Raw genomic sequence first — 17690 nt, 5'->3', positions numbered from 1 at the left:
GCTTAACTTAACTTGCAGGTGTGCTATTGTCATGGAATGCACACCAGAGGCACTTGGAGGTTAATGTGCCAAGTACATACATGCGAAAAACATGTGGTTTGTGTGGAAATTTCAATAATTACCCACAGGATGACCTGAGACTTCAAAACAGCAGAATAGCAATGAATGACATTGACTTTGGAAACAACTGGAAGGTAAGGAAGTACTGGGGTACCTTTCAGGTTTTATAAACCCACCAACCATTTTTAATGCAGGTAAACGCAAGGAATTCATCGTGTCCAGCTGCTACCTCATATAACCCTTGTTCCTCACTGACATACAGTCAACGAAAATATGCCAACCAAGTTTGCAAAGTCATAAATTCAGAGACATTTTCAGCTTGTCATCAAGTAAATGTTTTTGTGAAAAAATAAAAGATTACTGAACTAAAACACAACTTTTTAGGTTGTTGCTCCTGACATGTATTTCCGTGCCTGTGTTTATGATGTGTGTGCATGTGGTCAAAACAATCAGTTTTGTTTGTGCGGTGCATTGGAAGCATATGCAACACAATGCCGTAGATCAGGAGTAATTGTACAGTGGCGCACAGCTGCATGCAGTAAGTATACTTGGTTGGCAAATGAAAATTCCAGTTTACAAACTGTTTATTTTTTTAACCAGTGATACAGTGTCCAAAAGAAAATGGATTTGTGTTTGATGAATGTGGATCACCTTGTAAACGTACTTGTGCAAATAGGAACATTCCCCCAGGAATTATATCTGAACAGTGCTACATGCCCTGTGTATCTGGCTGCCAATGTCCTGCTGGTAAAGTGGAATATCAGGGAAGGTGTATAAACCCATTCGACTGCCCAGAACATATTGCATCTGTTCAACTAGTGCCTCATGAATAACGCTGGACTTTTTGTACATTGTTTATCTGTTTAAAGAACACTGGAAAAAGAAAGAAACCATGAAACCACAATGAAGCAAAAATTTGCAGTTAAAACCAAAGAATGTGGAACATCATTAGGAAACATCGATTCACGATTATACACAAACAAGGTGGAAGTGATCAAAACAAAGGCACAAAGACGTGGCAGTGAACAAAATGAAACTAGCAAATGTTTAAGCTCATGCTGCGATTGCAGTTTCTTCCAACAAGTCTTGTTGATTTTCCTCCTCTCATAGTGTTATGTTGCTTCCTTGTAGCACTCATTCCACCTCTGCGCATGTTGCTTCCAGCAGTGGCTTGCTGATGGCTTTCACAACTTGACTTGCGTGCGTTTTCTAACTCCCTGTTTTGTAAATGATGTACAGTTGGTATTGTGAATTGTACTTAATTAAACAACCACCAAATCAAACAGTCAATCTGTTTTACCTTGTTAGGATCTGTATTTGAAACTTCTGCTCATTTAACTCTTTGCGAAGCTGCTGCTTGCTTTTTTTGCAGTATGTTGACAACAAGGGATGTTGAAGTAATGCAGCAGCACTTGGTCTTGCCGACGGTGTAGGACAGATTAGATCCTAAATACAACTCAATGTCAGCAAATGCAATGATCTAAAGTTGTACTTAAGTTTTTTTTTGCCAACCTTTAGCAGTGAATTAAATGCATCAGAATAGTGTGGTAGATGTGGTAGGTGACCCTCACGGATTATGTGCCACTCTGGGCCATTCTTTGGCAAAGTTTTACCACTGGCCAATTCAAATATGGTTAAACCAAGTGCAAAAATATCCGCTTTGGCTAGGTGGGAATAATCTTCCTATAAGAAAAACAAAGGATTTGATGCAATTGCAGCTGACACACAGTGAACTAATGTAAAAAAGTTTACCTGTAACACTTCATTGGCAAGGTAACGACAATCACCCTCTTCCACTTGTGGATCCTCTACACATGTTACATGACCAAGATCCCCTGATACCAATAAATGTTGTTTAGGTCTTACATCCTTCAAGCTGCATTTGTTTATTGGTTACTTACCTATTTTATAAACGGTTTCTTCAATCAGGGAATCCACATCTTTCTCATCGAAAGTCTCAATAGATTTACTTTCTTTGCAGACAAATATGTTACCTGAAATCAAAAACATTTTTTAATGTTGGTCACTGTTGACAAATGAAGAGTTTGTATGTGTTTGTTCTTAAATTCAAAATACCTGGTTTTATGTCCAAATGAACCAAATTTTGGGAATGAACATATTTCAGACCCTTTGCAACTTGTACCAAAATATCTTGTGCATCCCTTTCTTCTGTACACCGTGAAGTTTGTAAGTTTTCATCCAACATGTCAGCTAAGCTTCCACCTGCAAATTGTTGGATGACATTGTGTAAAATAATACACTGAACCAAACTACGCATGCAGCAAGTATAAACCATGTAATTTTGTTATTTTAGCCAATGCAATTCTCTACATTACTTAACATTTGAACATATATACACACCATTGCAATATTCATTTTGAATGACCATGTGATCATCTTCAGCCCATGCTGAGTAATAGCGGACAACATGTCGATGTTTTCCAAGAACTGCATGTGCACATACCTCACGTATAGCATTAGCCCTGCAAATTATTTTTTGTAGCATTGATATATCTGCAAAACTTTTAACTGCATTTTGCACCACAACAAGTTGGGCAAACATAGGCTGGATTATTTTATTAAACACTTACTCATCAATTGAGCCAGCTAACGGCTTTTTGGAGCGTTTTATTGCATAAGCACATCCATCAAGGCGATTGACACACTTGTAAACTGATCCGAATTCACCATCCCCAATTTTACAAACTTCATGAAATTCTTGTGCATATCTGGAAATGTTGTTTTCTTTCAGATGTATTCTCTGCAAAAGCATTACAAAATAAAATATTTCTGCCTGAAGCAACAACATAGTGGAGTCAAGTAAGTTATTTTAGTACTACCTTAGCAGGTCTTTCGTCTTCATCTTCCATATTGAGGGCATCAATGTTTTCCTCATTCCTTAACAAATATATGATACTTGTTTTGTAGATGTAATTATAATGGAAAAAAACAATACAAAAAGTTCAAACCAACCTTAGTTTAGGAATTCTCGACCGCTTGGAGCTAACAGTTCTGTTATCCGGTGTAAACGGATTAATATTAACTTGTCGAGATGAAATGGCAGTTGTAAACTGCTGATTATGCGCACTTTGGCTTGATAAACTATTGCATAACATGGTTGATTCATCAGGTTTGTCTTTTAAATGATTTGCTATTCTAGATATATGTGTGTGTCCCTTGCGCTTTGTTGATGTTGGGTTTGTTACTGGAGTCTCATGTCGAGTGTCCATTAAAACTTCACTTTCATCCAGTTTTGGCTTTAACCTTCTCATCAAAGTTTTTGGTGTTCGTGGAGTGTCAAATAATGTCAGTGCACGCAATTTTCGTGTATGAGGAGGAGTTTCAGGTGGTGATCTTACTGGAGACGAACATGAAACCCCAGATGAAGATGCAGGTGAGTCAGATATGTTCATGTATCCATTACTCTCTGGCAAAGGAGTGCGAATCGGTGAAGAAAAGCAGCTATCTCCATTGTTTTCCTCACCACTGCTGCCAGAGACATGTTCAGATATTCCCAAAGTTGAATGGCTACAAATGTCAATACCATTTTTCAAAGGAGCGACATATCTTTGAAAAGGAACATCAGTTTGCTGCACCAAACTTGTCACTTGCTTATCCATAATGTGGTTGCTTCTATCAGCCAAAGTATTTCCAATCATGTGTTTGAATTGTGCACTACTCTTTCTTTTCTTTAAAAATAGTGTCCTTTTGACAGGAGACAAACTGCAAGTCGAAACTGGCTTCCTCCAGCCAAGTTTATCAGAACTCAAGCAACTTGATTTTTCTAAAACATTAAAAAATGTTATACCATAGTCTTTTTGTGTTTGAATTAATTTATTGTTAGAAATGATGTGCTATGAATCTTACTATACGTGTAAAACCAGTATATATATAAAATAGCCCAAAGATGTTTAATTAATATTATAGGCCTTTAAGTTTTAGACCCTGTAACTTATATGTGATATAATATTAATTTACCTTTTTCTGGTGTTAATGCATCATCACTAAAATCAAGAGCAACTTTAATTTTTTGCAAAGATTGAGATGTACATTCATCCATTTTAGCAAAATAAAACCAGGACCATATAAACTCCTACTGCTGTGCAAAAAGCATATAAACACCAGTTAAACGGAAATTCTTTTGACCAACATTCACTTCGACGGTAATACCTGCAACCTCAAGCAGTAGTAACTTTACTAAATAGTACTGATTATAGCTTGCAAACAAAAGTAAACTCTCATCTCGCTAGCCTGCCTCTGTGCACACTGCACAGCTCGCGGCAACTCTTAACACAGATCAACAGTGCGAAAAGCGCGCGAAATTTACGCGTGACCAAACGCGTTGTCTTTTTGATCAACGTTTATGACGTCATCGCCTTTTTCATCCAACTGCATTGGGCAAACAGTTTCGGCTCGTTGACGCACGCTGCTTGTTCGCACACGTCTGGAGCTGAGAACATGCGTTTCGCAGCAGGTATTAAGTGGGAACAAAACAACTGCACGACCACCTGTAGCGATGTTTCAAATAATATTTGCAATGGTGGGTGTAAGCTTTTGCAGATATTAGCACAATATTTCTGCAGTCAAGCATTGACAGATTTCCTTATTGGGGAAATTATACTTTTTAAATCGATTTTCCCCTTTCTTTTAGTAATATTGTTTCTTTCAAACCAGAAACAGCGTGGCCTGTAATTAAAAAGGCTTACCGGTGGCGGTAGCTTGGAGGCGTAGCACGTTATATCATCAGAATACATTAGTTGAGTCCAGTCTCCAAATTCGGCGTAATTTTGAAGAATGTTGACGATACATAACCAACAAGTAGCCATGGACGCCAGCAGAATTTTTTCCGGGGGGGGGGCAAATTTTGACAAAAACACGCTAGTAGGGATAGATTAGTATATCAAGTAATTATATACACATGGCATAAAATATATGCAGTAGATTTGCGTCAACGATGAAAAAACTAACCATTTTGTCCGTTTAAAAAACATAAAAACGGCAGATGCTATGAAAACAACACCAGATATGTAAACAATGTAGCCTAGACATCGTTAAAGTCGCTTGTTTAGACATTTGCTTTGACTATCTTAACTTCCCTTCTTATAGAGCATTATCGTTTTTCAGTCTTCACCTTTTTCGAGAAAATGTTGTAATTTTGCGGTACTTTGATTTTCCAGGGGGGGTCAAGTGCCCCCTCTTGCCCTTACGTGGTGGCGCCCATGCAAGTAGCTTAGGGGTAGGGTGTTGTTAATTTTAAAAGATTGGGGTATCCACGCCGAAAAGGTTTAGTTATAGCTGACAGTTTACATGGAGGAGTATTGTATGCGTTTTCGGTAAAGCAGAGGCGCTGGAAAGATCAGATAATAAGAAATCATTTCATCATTAACTGGTCTTTCCCTGTTCCGTTTTTGTTTTCTCAACTATCAGCATGAAATGAGAGCGTTTCCTGTCAACTTCGCCAGCGGAGGCCCATAGATATGGAAGTGCGAGTTCGCGTGGCACTCGTATGATGCACCGCCGCATCCCGTGTGCACAGACGCGCTTAAGAAATCTTGCAAGTAACCAGATGTTATCACTCGCACACATCCTATTCTCAGATAGCACAGCTGGTGATATTCTATTGATATGGGCTATTTGAATGCGTAACACCTTTTTCGCACTGGGTTATTGATTTTGAACATGAAAAATAATTGAACCGTTTTCATCTTGGTGTAACCTTTCTGTTAAAGACAGGTTTTACTTGATTTTATTCCTAAACTTGGCCGTTTATAGAAGACTGCATGTTTTTAGCGAACCTATAGCTCAGCGTTCTTCAACGGGAGCGACATTGATTTGAAAATTCCTAACTTTATAGAATAGGCTTTGTGCATAAGCACTGTGGGATAGGCCTACACCAGTGGTTCTCAAACTTTTTTATTGTCGGGGCCAATTGGTATTTTTTAAGTGTGTAGGGAGCCGCAAAAAACCGAAACCTTGAGAAAATCACTAAAGAAGATGACTTTGAAAGCTAAAATAGCAATGTTTGGTGGTTTTCTGAGGTCTGGTGCGAGCCGCAAAATAAGTAGTTGGGAGCCGCATGCGGCCCCGAAAACCGAGTTTGAGAACCACTGGCCTACACATTGTGCTTTCGTAACTAAACCTTACAACCATATTTTAATCAACTTGCAACAAACACTAGGGTCAAGGGGCGGTTTAGCTCAAACATGCTGCCATTTGAATAAATTGTTTTTGCTGGCGACTGTTTGTGCTATTTGAGATCTCGAGGGCAAGTTTGGGCAATTAATTTGCGACAGGGACACTTGAATATCAGTATGTATGGCAACAGACCATGTCTTTAAATACAACGGTAACTATATTTCACACAAACCTGTTTAGCTTTCACGCCTTGCCCCACACTGCAAAGTGCGAAGTATTTGTTACTTTTCATTTGATAAATTTTGTGTAGTTTAAGTTTTTGTGGAATGTATAAGAGTCCTCTGTCTCCCTTTGTTTCCAACTCAAATGACAAAAAAGGCGAATTGTTTGCGCATAATTTTGTCTATGTCGCAACGAAGTTTCATTTGATTAACTATACAAGGACAGTGGTTTTCAACCTTTTATAGATTGTGGCCCCCTTCAAGTAAGATGCAGGGCCTGACAATAAGTGCTGAGTCTGCAAATTGCTGTCAGCACCGTAAACGCATATGCTCCTTTGCGCAACTTACCGGAAATTTCCAAACCGGCGTGTTGTAAGTTCCTATGTCAGTAGCTCTACCGTTGGCATATTTCCAAAATGTAATCTATTTCGCATATGGGGCTTTTTTAACCAATCACAGGTATCGTTTTCACCGCCGCTTCGTCAGTCCAAACCAATCAGAGAACACTTTGCCTTTGACCAATCACAGGACACGATGCGTGACAACCATGCAATCAACTTATTTTAAATTTTAAGTTCCGTTTCGCAGGTGTAGCTTTTTCATTAGCATTGCTTAGAGTTATGCCAGTTTAAGCATATGTATGTAGTTTTAATGGTAATAGCATTGTTTATAGTGATGCCAGTGTAAGCGTACTATGCGTGTAGTTTTAATAGTAATGGTAATTAAATTAAAAAAAACTGAACTTTAGTTGTTGTGTAGGCAAAACCATAGACCTTTAAAGTTGCAGCTAAAACTCAAAAAATAGAAGCACAACATTTCGTAGAAGCACTTGCTGGATTGGTAGTAACAAAAGAAAGAACCGAAATGTTTTTTGGAGGAAAAAACTTCAGCAGAAGAATAGTCAAATTGGCTTGGATAGAGTGGACAGTCTTTCTGCAGATGTGAAATCTCTGATACAAGCTGGAATTCCAAGTTGTCTTTGTACCAGCAAAAATTTATCCAAATTTGACCTTGAATTTTTGTCAAAAAATTGGTTTGGTCAACCAATCTGACGACTGGGGGTTGGTCCAAATTTTGACCGTGTATCAAGCCAAATTGGGGACAGCTATGTCAATGAAGTTAATTATTTGAGCCCTAATTTATACCGATTTAATTTCCAATAAATGTGTATCAAACATTTTCTAGTCCTAAAAAAACCAGTGCAATTAAATTCAACACTCTATGCCTTGTATCTATAAATGTTTAAGTCAAACTTAACACCGAGGCAACTTAACAAATGCAATCAAATAGGACCAAGTTGCTTGTAGCAGATAAAGAAGTGCAGTTGCCAACAACCACTCTTATCCAAAGCACACTATTTCAGGATTGAGTGCTGTATCATTGTAGGACATTTATTGTTGCCGCATGGAAGTATGCTTAAGCCTCAGCATTTTCGACGATGTTTGTGTCATTATTAATTTGATCATGAACATATCATAACTCAATAGAACAATCTTCACAAGAGATTGTATATATTTATGTATATTTTCTGAAAAAAAGAACCTCTACATTGCCAAAACTATCAAACTTCGGAAAGGATAGACTACAGAAAAAGTCTGGCTGACCTGACACAAGCATTTCAAAATTTATGTGTAATGTATAATTGGGGTCTTAAAAAAGTTATTTCAGATTGACGCAGTGCATTCCAGTGTGTCAGATTGACACAGTGCAATCCAAAAATGTTTTAATGTGTATGTATTGTCTCAAAAGATTATGAAAAGTATTGTTACATTTTAAAGATCTGTTAACTTGTGAAACTAATATGTGCAACTTGTTTCATATTGGTGATAAAATGTGATTAATGTTTGTTTAATAAAAATGAAATGGTTTTGGATATTTGTGGAAAGAAAAGACAACAAATTAAAATTGACTGCTTGCTTATGGTTAAACACTATGCCTGCCTTTTTTAAAGTCATCATTATGCTTGCCATTTTCCAGTTTATTAATTACACATATACGACCACAAGACTCACGAAGGCAGTGCAATTCGGGAGGCTTATACAGGACACTTTAACGGATACACTGCAGAAAATGAAAAATTTGGTGTACTAGGTAAATTGGTAGTGAACAAAAGGTTTTTCAGGCCTAAATTTTTTTAATGACAACAAGGTCAAGGCAACCAGTAGTTTTGACACCAATATAAACAACACTAGTTTTTGACAAGGATATTAATGTGAGGTTTCCAACATGTTTATACAATCATACTATACCAAAATCTAAAATAGAATGATGGTATTTCATTTTATTATTTCCAACTATTGACCACGAAAGCTTTCGTTTACACATTTTAAATATCTTTTACAGAACCTCAGGATTTGATACATGTGTTTTGCCCCACCATAACTTAAATGAGTGCTTTTTGGAAGGAGGTGCATAGGCAATTATTGTTCTGTACTTGCCAAAAACAATTTTAGGACAGATTGGAGAGGTCAACAAATCAACTGACATGGGCCTATATGCTATTAAAAAAAATAGCACCCACAAACACTTGGTTACAAGAAAATAACACAGCATTTGAACTGGGTATTTGTATAATCCAAAGGTTGTTAACAACAAAAGATGTCAACTCATTACAGAATTGATAGTACACTGCAAAAAATAATGGCTCACTATTGAGTCATAAGGACCAACCTTTAACTGTACTGACTCATTTTTCCCTTATTTTTTGACTGGAAATGAGCCGAAACCATTTTTAATTTTCAGCCAACAAACTTTTAGTGTGAAAGTAGAAACATGGCTCATTACAAGCCGATACTGGATTGATATAAGCCATGTTTAAAAAGATTTTTAAAATGGGCCATTCCAAACCATTTTTGGCTTGAATTCAGCCTTTTTTATTTTTTGGCTTCATAGCTAGCTAATTTTTTTTGCAGTGTAAGATTATACTGCTGATCACTGTAAACATTTTGGAAGTTTAAGCAGTATGTTGATTTCAGATATTTATGTCATTTAAAGTATGGTAAGTGATGGTGATTATAGGTCTCTATAGCCATACAGCCTTTTAAAAGTAGCTTTAAATATAAAAGACCAGCCCTCATTGTTGCCATTACATGCAAGCATTGCATTTTAGTAAACATGAACACTTCTATCTTGCTGCTTGCTTTCACGATGCGATGGTATCTAAAACAAAATTGCATATATTTCTCTGAAAGTAGCCTGTGTGCTGCTGTGCATAATATCAGTAATTTTACAAAGAGAAAAATATAATCTATCTAGTTTATTGCAATACATTATATACTGGTCATTACCTGCACTTTTGTACTGAATGCTTCCATTTTCGCCATATTTTCAAAATAAAATATTATTTTGACTTGAAAAAGCAGTGACGACCTTACAACATCAAAAATACGCAAAGTAAACCACTACGCAACGGCCTACGTGACGTAACGAAAGTCCGCAAAAATCCGTCCCTCTGATTGGTTAAAAAAGCCCCATATGCGAAATAGATTACATTTTGGAAATATGCCTACCGTTGCTCATACGCTATTGTGATGTCACCTGGTCGTATTGAACTGACCGACGTGTTTAGTAGAACTATAGCAAGCAAATTTTATTAACAGATTGACAATAAAAATAATTGCATTATATTTTGCCATTAAACATATCCATTATGTACGAATAAGCCTAGTTCCTTTGAAGTCATTTATTACTGCATGTTCACAGAGACACGATTTAGCAAAAAGTTTTTCGGAAGTATACCGAACCACAAACATTTACCTAGCAGCCTATGAAAAGATTGTGGGCAATAAACCTACATTGTTCACGCGCGCCAGTAAGTTGTGTCAAGAGCCCCAGGAATTTGAAATTTAACATATTTTGTCAAAAAAATGATGAATAAAAAATATCATGCTCGATGAATTAAAGGAGTGAAAGTCAGTGAACATCTAAACAAGCGAGTTTCTCCCCACCGTTTAACTGTTTTTCAAACATACAAAATGGTAATCTTCACTGTACACGTGATAAAGTTTCTTGAAATCGCAGACTACATGGTATTGTTATCCATCCATCCATCAACATAATGAATAGGGCAGGGGTCGGCAACCTCTGGCACGCGTGCCAAGGTTGGCACGCGAGGTGGTTTTTCATGCCACGCCAACCGATTTGCGTGTTTATATTGAAGTGACAATTTAACCTGTTGCACTGCTTGTTTATAGTTTTTATCATGCTATGGTCTTAAAATTCAGCCTTACATGCACATAACACTCTGCTTTCTCTTTATTATTGGTATCTGCTGGCACGAACCACAATTATTTAGAAAAACGTGGGCACGCGAGGTCATTAACACATGGAAATAACAAGCAAATTGGCACGCGTCGCCAAAAAGGTTGCCGACCCCTGGAATAGGGCATGCCGATAGGGATCGAGATAATGTGTCCCAGTGTTTCCCAAACTCGGACCCAGTGACAATTAAACTCACACGCTTTTCCAACGAATGCTGTTTTAAAACTTTTATTTCATATATAGTTGTTAAATTAGACATATAAGAGTGAATTAGTGAAATGTCAGGTAATTAAAGGAAAATGTTTTCGTCGATAGTCCCTCATATTTCGGGTTTGGATTTATTTCCGGTTCGGGCAAATTATCCGGTCCAAACTGGTTTGCGGTTTTCAGCCGGTTTGAATTTTTATTTGTTTAGTTTTAATTCTACCCATCATCTATCCGGCGTCATCAAACTCCAAAAGAATTTTGACCGTGCCTTGTTTTTTGACACACCCTATAAGTGTTTCGTGCATTTAGGCTATACTCAGTGCGCTGTTTTTTAAAAAAATCACAAAATACTGGTTCTGTTCCGGTTCGGATCCAACGCCAAACAAGACATAAGGTTAACTCCGATTCAGGTTTTTTAGGAAATCATAATTAACGGTTCGGGTTCGGTTCGGGTTTAATTCGACTCCCTGCATGTAACGCTTCGCGGAAATTTGGCCAAATGGGGGCAAAAACTTGGGCCCAAGGCTCCGGCGTGCATTACCCAGTTATAGAGGCATAAAAAACCTCATCGGGATTCGTTCCGCGAGTTTTATGCGTTTGAACCCCGTTAAAAAAGACAAGTAGGCTACGATAAAAAGATGTCATTAAAATGCATCTGATGTCAAGATTTTTTGCGAAATTTGTGTATTATTTTGGACAAAAATGGGTCTGTATGAGCAATAGAGCTGAGTTTTCCAACCTGGGGTTCGCGGACCCCCATGGGGTCCGTGAGATAGTTTCAGGGGATCCGTGAAGGCAAACATTTCTAGTACAGTAACCAACATCCAAATATGTTTAAGTTTTTGAACCGTTTTTATATCTTGTATAATCAAGTCTTCGGATCAGGAAAAATTACTTATTTGTAATTGTTACCTCCATTGTGACATCACAACACACACGAACAATATGATTTATGGTGCTCTGTTTCAAGCTTTATAGTTTATCTCTTTGTTGCACTGACTGCTGCAGTACAGAAAATTGAGATATAAGGACTGTGAAGGTTGATTGTGCCAAAGAAGGAAAATAACACATAATGCAAGAAACGAAAAACATAGAAAGACTTCCGGAAAATCACATTGGGGGTCCGCAGGCGCATAAAATTTATGAAAGGGGTCCGTGACTACAAAAAGGTATGGAACCACTGCAAAAGAGGCTCTGTGACGTGACAACGGATTAGACAACTTCTCTTTTGTGTAGACTTCGTTGACAATCAGAATAAATTAGCATTATAAATGATTGGATTGATAACTTTTAACTTGGTGGTAATTAAGGATTAAATCAGGGGTGGGGAACCTGCGGCCTAAAGGCCGAATGCGAAATATGTAGAAATGGCATTTTTTCAATTCACCTTCATTTCTTTTTCCTTTTATTCAACAATATTTAATTGAGTTTAAAGAGCTCTTCTGGCAAATGTGATTTTATTCCGACGTTTCGACGTCCTATACAGGTCGTCTTCATCAGGGTAAATAACACTCCGTCGGAATAAAATCACATTTGCCAGAAGAGCTCTTTAAACTTGATACTATGCCTGGCAGCAGTAGCTTAAATATTTAATTGGTTCTATATAGGGCAGCTGTTTTCACACTAGTTGTTTTCGTGAGACTTCCAAGAGCTCATGACTCAACAATCTTATTTCTGTCAAATTAAGCAATTGTTTGGGCATAATGTAATATTTTAGATTTGTCTGTGATGTAACAAACTCCTTGTAGATCATTGATACGCGTATCAATTGAATCTGTGCAGGTAAAAGAAATCCTGACTGTTGTATAGTAAAAATGTATGGGGTTTAACATTGTATTTAGCTTAGACCGCAATGTCCGAAAAAAAACACAAAACGATTATCCATTATGTAAATCAAAATGTTTGGAAACCACTGCCCTTGCCCTGAAAAGCAGTCGATGCGGCCTACACAAGCGTCGATGAAACGTTGGGTGGCCTTTGTAAATCAATAGGTTCCCCACCCCTGGATTAGATGATGAAACTGCGCGGAGTGCATGTTGAAACTATGATCAGGAGATTAGACAATAGTATTAATTAAATAACAAACTCTCATCCCAACGTCAATGGCCCTAACCGTGTGCATTTTTAGAAAAAGTCTAAAAAATTATACATGGCTTGTTGGGGGGTAGCGGGATAGGCAATAGGCATGCATAGGCGCCGCCACCTTGGACTTGTAAAGCACGGTGGCGGCCACCGTGGAAATTTGGGTTTGTTTATAGCGGTATCGTAAAATCTAAAGAACATTAGGAAAAAATGCTTTTATAGCGTGCTGACGAAATAGCATCAAAACGTTTCTGAAAACTGCCACCTGTTTGGGTTAGTGGCTGTGCCTTGTTTATGACGCCAAACACACATTTGTTTGTCAGTGTATGTGTGGCCATTATTGTGTACAATGCGAATGTATTGTAATTAATGGTTACTTCAGGTGATGCAAAGGAGCAATTACTTCACGAAACATTTGAACGCTGTTAAACCAATGATAAACGTTCAAGCATAGTGTTCCCACAATAGCCTACATATTATTTCAAACAATTATTTCGAAATATATATATCTTACAATAATATTGTTTCAACAATTATTTTTAAAACGTTGTATTCTGTAGGAAATTTGTTGAACTTCAAATTTTGAGCTCTTGTGGTTGCACGCATCAGTGACGTCATAGTATGTGACGTCATACTTTATATCCGCCACCTTGCATTTTTGTAAAACTCGGCGCCTATGCAGGCATGTTTATGCCGCGCAAATTTTAAAAATTAGTGGTAGCTTTTAAAAATAGAATTTGTCGTATGATGTCGTCTTGTATACATTTCCGACTTTAGTGAAACAAAAAAAGTTTTATTGGCAGGAACTTGGCCGAATGGCCTGGCGCGTCTGACCCATATACAGACATAAAAAACCCTGATCGGGATTCGTCCCCGGGAGTGTCATGGGTTGGAAGTTCGAACCCCGTGAAAAAAAAAGTTTTATTGGGGCAGGAACTTGGCCGAATGGTCTTGCGCGCCCGGGAGTGTCGTGGGGTCGAACCCGTGAAAAAAAAGTTAAAGTTTTATTACGTCAGGGAACTTGTATGACTTGTTGTTTGTAGACTCATAGTTTTGCTTTTATTTGTGCTTGTTTTATATGTCCATTTCTTTAAACTTGGAGTAACACCTTTATCTTGAAGATCGAAAGCTAGCAACTGCTAAAAGGGTAGTTTTCATCTGACTAAATTACTACTTACATGTTTGGCATAAAGAAGTAAATTTTAAACACATGGTAAGAATTTTGAAACCTAAAACTTCAGGCTTTCCAGCCCATTGGGATTTGTGTTTTCTGATGTAAAGGGTTTGTAAATTGTAATCATACGAACAAATAAGTACTTATAAACAGAAAAAGGAATGAGACTAATATTTAGAAGTGGGTTCAACTAATGGGGTTTGGGGTCTGGTATACTTTCATGACCCAATGTCATAACTACGTCATACCTGCACATATACCAATGACCTTTACATATGATCAACTACGTCATAGTACGGATACGTCACGCACATAATGACGTCACTGTGACGTCACACATTTTCCCTATCGCCTGACCAAAATTTCCCACTTTACGAAATAACCATCGCAGAAAGCTGAAAATTGGTGTGTGACGTCATCAAGGCTTTGGATGACGTCATGCAAAAAATTACGTCAATCGGGTCACGATAACTACATCTATTCAACGTCCAAACTTACTCGCTTATGCAAAACACCTCTCGCTCGCCGATGATCTGCGTATGCTCACAAAATTTAAAGTTTGTGAACGGTTGCGGTAACTACAACAAAACGTTTTCATAATATTAGAAAGTTGTATATTACTTCAATTTCATGTTTTCATAATAGTAAAAATTTGTATGTTATTTTTATATGATGCATACCGTTATAAAATTGGGTTCGGATAAGCTGTGAGTTTTAGTGTGACGTCATAAGGCCTTGGCGTATGTCGGTGGGGTCAAGGTGAGTGGAAAGTTAAATGCCTTGTGAATATTTGTACCAAGTTTCGAGCCGAAAGCTCAAGTACATTTCGGATGAGAGGCCGACAAAGGGGTGCACCTCGACGAAGCTCGACCCGCTTCAAGCGGCCGAGTTAAGAACGGAAAAGTATATGTCGTTTTTACAACACAATATATAGATATATTATTGCGATAACAACTAAAATGAGGAAGCACACAATCAAGGAAAGAAATACGCCAAGTAATGTACGGAACAATCAAAGGCCGGACCACTTACTTGCAAAATCACAACGTTTGGTCGTTTTAACTTCAGTTAGGAATTCCGAATGTTTTTGCGTTTCAAGGAAATGAATAAATGTTTGCAAAGTTGATTTACTTTGTGCGTATTTGCCGTAAAAAATCATGTATCGCGCACACAAAAGGATGCAATTAAGTAAGAGTTCTTGGGCATCAGTTCCAAGTAAACATAAAAAAGCAACACCAATTGACAATTAAACAATTTTGGCTGGAAGTTTCGATTGTACAAACATAGTTATTATTGTATACGTCTTCCCAGGTTGGCGTATCCGCATTAAAATAGCGTATCAACAGCGTTTTTTTCCCCACAACTGCGGTTGATTAATTTCATTCTGCAAGCGGGATTGGAACAGTCTTTGCTCGTCGCAATTTTGGGAAGAGCGTAAAATTTTGGGAAGAGTGTTTCACTTACGAGTAAAAGCATATATTTGGCTTCGAATGCATTCGAACATGTTGCCATTCATTGTATATGCTGGTTCAATTTCATTGCAACAAGGAATCACTCTCATCGGGGCTTGACAGTTTGGACAATTTGTTTCTGTTTGCAGTTGTGGCAATAGGAACAAGGTTGAGTCGTCACAGCATGCCTTGGCCACTATATATATATTTTTTGCATTTGCGGCAGAGGAAATGCCTGTAGTCTGGGTCCAGTAAGCTTCCGGTGTCGCAGTTTGGGCATTTTCCTGGGATTGTGTCCTCGCAACCCTACTACGAGGTTTACTGTCCCGAAATTCTGTTGGGCTGTTACGAGGGCGTTTGCGCGTCACTGCCGGGGCAATAATTGAGGTCTCATGTTCTTCTTGGTTGTTTTGTTCAACATCATGTAATGCTTCTGGGTCTGGGACAGGGTCACTATCAGGCTGGAGGCGTTGAGTCGTCACCCCCTTATCTGAGATATAGGTTTGCAAGCGTAACCCAATTTCCTTACTTGCGACGCTGTATGGGTTTTGCTTTTGTTCCTGCCAGTTTTTACAAATAAAATCTTCTTTTCTTTTGGCACAAGCAGACTGTTAGTGGCCTGTTTCTCCACAGTATTTACAAGTTATTGCTTTTCCATGATAGGTGACGAATGTAGCCGAGAATAGTTTTTTTCTCGATTAAAGTTGTTTATTGTGAGTATCCTCATGCCAGAAAAAAGTCCTTCTTTGTCTTTTCTATGCACTATGTTCTTTACTTTACTATAGTGCTCTTCCATGTTTTTAACAATTAAGGCACTTGAAAATCTCGCCTGCATTATTCTTATCGCTTTTATAACGCCTCGAGTTTTGTCCATACGATACCTCCAGTAATATCTTTGAAGGTCCGAAGCTTGTTCTCTTGTTGTGCAGGTTACATCCGCCCTTCATTTCAGCTATATTTTTTTTAAGGAAAGTTTATTTCCTTCGTAAGGTTTCATAATTCCTCTCTCTTGAGCTGTTCCGTAGCTTGAAACTCAATCACTTCGTTTTTTTTTAATGCACCCATTATACTGTCGGTTGCCGCCTGCGAATAACTTGGCATTTTGCTCATAGCTCCTTCCTACATCAGCGCCAGACACGTCTCCCCGGAAAAGTCCACGTCGGCACCTGAGATACTTCCATAATTACAGGGTGCACCACCTAGCAGTTGTTTGAGCCGTAAACATTCCGTAGCATATGTCGTTGCTTGTATTAATAAATGTATTTATTGTTAGATTTAACATATTATATTCGCTAATTCCAATTTTTCTTATTTTACTAACCAGCCAGCCTAAAATCCATGCGGACCAACAATCCTGTTTGCTTCCCATGGAATTAACTTATAAATCAGATAGTCAATGCAACTTTGATTATTATGTAATGTCATAAATCCACTTGCATACAATCCATAAAGTTAGCGAAAAAAGAAAATGTTGGTTTGTGTATTTACGCGTATATTGCAGTTTCATTTTTGAGGGTTAAGATTAGCCAGGAAAACATTGAAGGTTTGCTTTGCTGTGATTAAGTTACATCCATCAATTGTGTCCACTTCTTTGTCGTCTTAACGTTCCGCAGCTATTTCCCGCTTGGTGAATATTTTAGCGCAATTGAACTGCAACGACTTTGCCCGGCTAAATAAACTCAACTGAACTGAACTCAATTAAATTTCGACTATAAGTCTCCTCAAAGCGATTGTAGGAAACTATTCAAATATTTATCCAAGCCCGCTATTTCAAATGTAAATAACTACGAAAGCTTGGATAACTTGAAATAAATTGTTTCACAAACACTGAAACATTTAATAATTCAGAGGCTGGTCTATTCAAAATTGAGTGTTTGGAACGTCACTTTTGCAAGAAAAACATGGGGATGCAACGCGGGGGTCGGTCGCCCTTCTGCGATCTCAACTTTGGCTGTAGCGAGGTCGAGAATTTGTGGTCATGAAAGTATACCAGGTGCCGACATAGGCTTTTCCGTTCTTAACTCGGCCGCTTGAAGCGGGTCGAGCTTCGTCGAGGTGCACCCCTTTGTCGGCCTCTCATCCGAAATGTACTTGAGCTTT

At 38.1% G+C, this 17690-nt stretch overlaps 2 protein-coding genes and 1 long non-coding RNA gene across 6 annotated transcripts in view; 1 reads left to right on the top strand and 2 right to left on the bottom strand.

Annotated features, from left to right (window-relative positions):
• LOC145239521 (uncharacterized) overlaps positions 1-1343 on the top strand; it is a 60637-nt gene extending 59294 nt beyond the window's left edge. For all 4 annotated transcript variants that reach the window (XM_080102853.1, XM_080102852.1, XM_080102854.1 and 1 more), the window contains 4 exons: positions 19-194; positions 255-389; positions 445-598; positions 661-1343. In XM_080102853.1, the coding sequence (XP_079958979.1) occupies positions 19-194; positions 255-389; positions 445-598; positions 661-893 (698 nt within the window). In that variant the 3' untranslated portion in view covers positions 894-1343. The remainder of the gene's footprint in view (positions 1-18; positions 195-254; positions 390-444; positions 599-660) is intronic.
• On the bottom strand, positions 960-4346 carry LOC145239523 (wee1-like protein kinase 1-A). The gene is made up of 11 exons (XM_080102857.1): positions 4039-4346; positions 3034-3844; positions 2901-2958; positions 2652-2821; positions 2422-2543; positions 2137-2283; positions 1962-2054; positions 1813-1895; positions 1573-1743; positions 1361-1506; positions 960-1277 (listed from the first exon to the last, which is right to left on the bottom strand). The coding sequence occupies exons 1-11, from the start codon at positions 4118-4120 to the stop codon at positions 1097-1099; spliced, it is 2064 nt and encodes a 687-aa protein (XP_079958983.1). The 5' UTR covers positions 4121-4346; the 3' UTR covers positions 960-1096.
• A 4027-nt stretch (positions 4347-8373) lies between these two features.
• LOC145239310 (uncharacterized) lies at positions 8374-9955 on the bottom strand. The gene is made up of 2 exons (XR_013862281.1): positions 9704-9955; positions 8374-9575 (listed from the first exon to the last, which is right to left on the bottom strand). It is a non-coding gene; the product is annotated as an uncharacterized LOC145239310 (long non-coding RNA).
• Between the last annotated feature and the right edge of the window lie 7735 nt (positions 9956-17690).

Source organism: Phallusia mammillata, chromosome 7 (genome assembly GCF_965637545.1).
Source record: "Phallusia mammillata chromosome 7, kaPhaMamm4.hap1.1, whole genome shotgun sequence".
Classification (NCBI taxonomy): Eukaryota; Metazoa; Chordata; class Ascidiacea; order Phlebobranchia; family Ascidiidae; genus Phallusia; species Phallusia mammillata.
The sequence above is the reverse complement of the archived record's forward strand: the minus strand, read 5'-3'. Positions and strand labels throughout refer to the sequence as shown.

Coding starts and splice junctions, on each gene's coding strand:
- LOC145239523 (XM_080102857.1), bottom strand. CDS start 4,120: ATGGATGAATGTACATCTCAATCTTTGCAAAAAATTAAAGTTGCTCTT. Junction 2,822..2,900: donor AAGACGAAAGACCTGCTAAG/GTAGTACTAAAA, acceptor ATGCTTTTGCAG/AGAATACATCTGAAAGAAAA. Junction 2,055..2,136: donor TCATTTGGACATAAAACCAG/GTATTTTGAATT, acceptor TTTTGATTTCAG/GTAACATATTTGTCTGCAAA.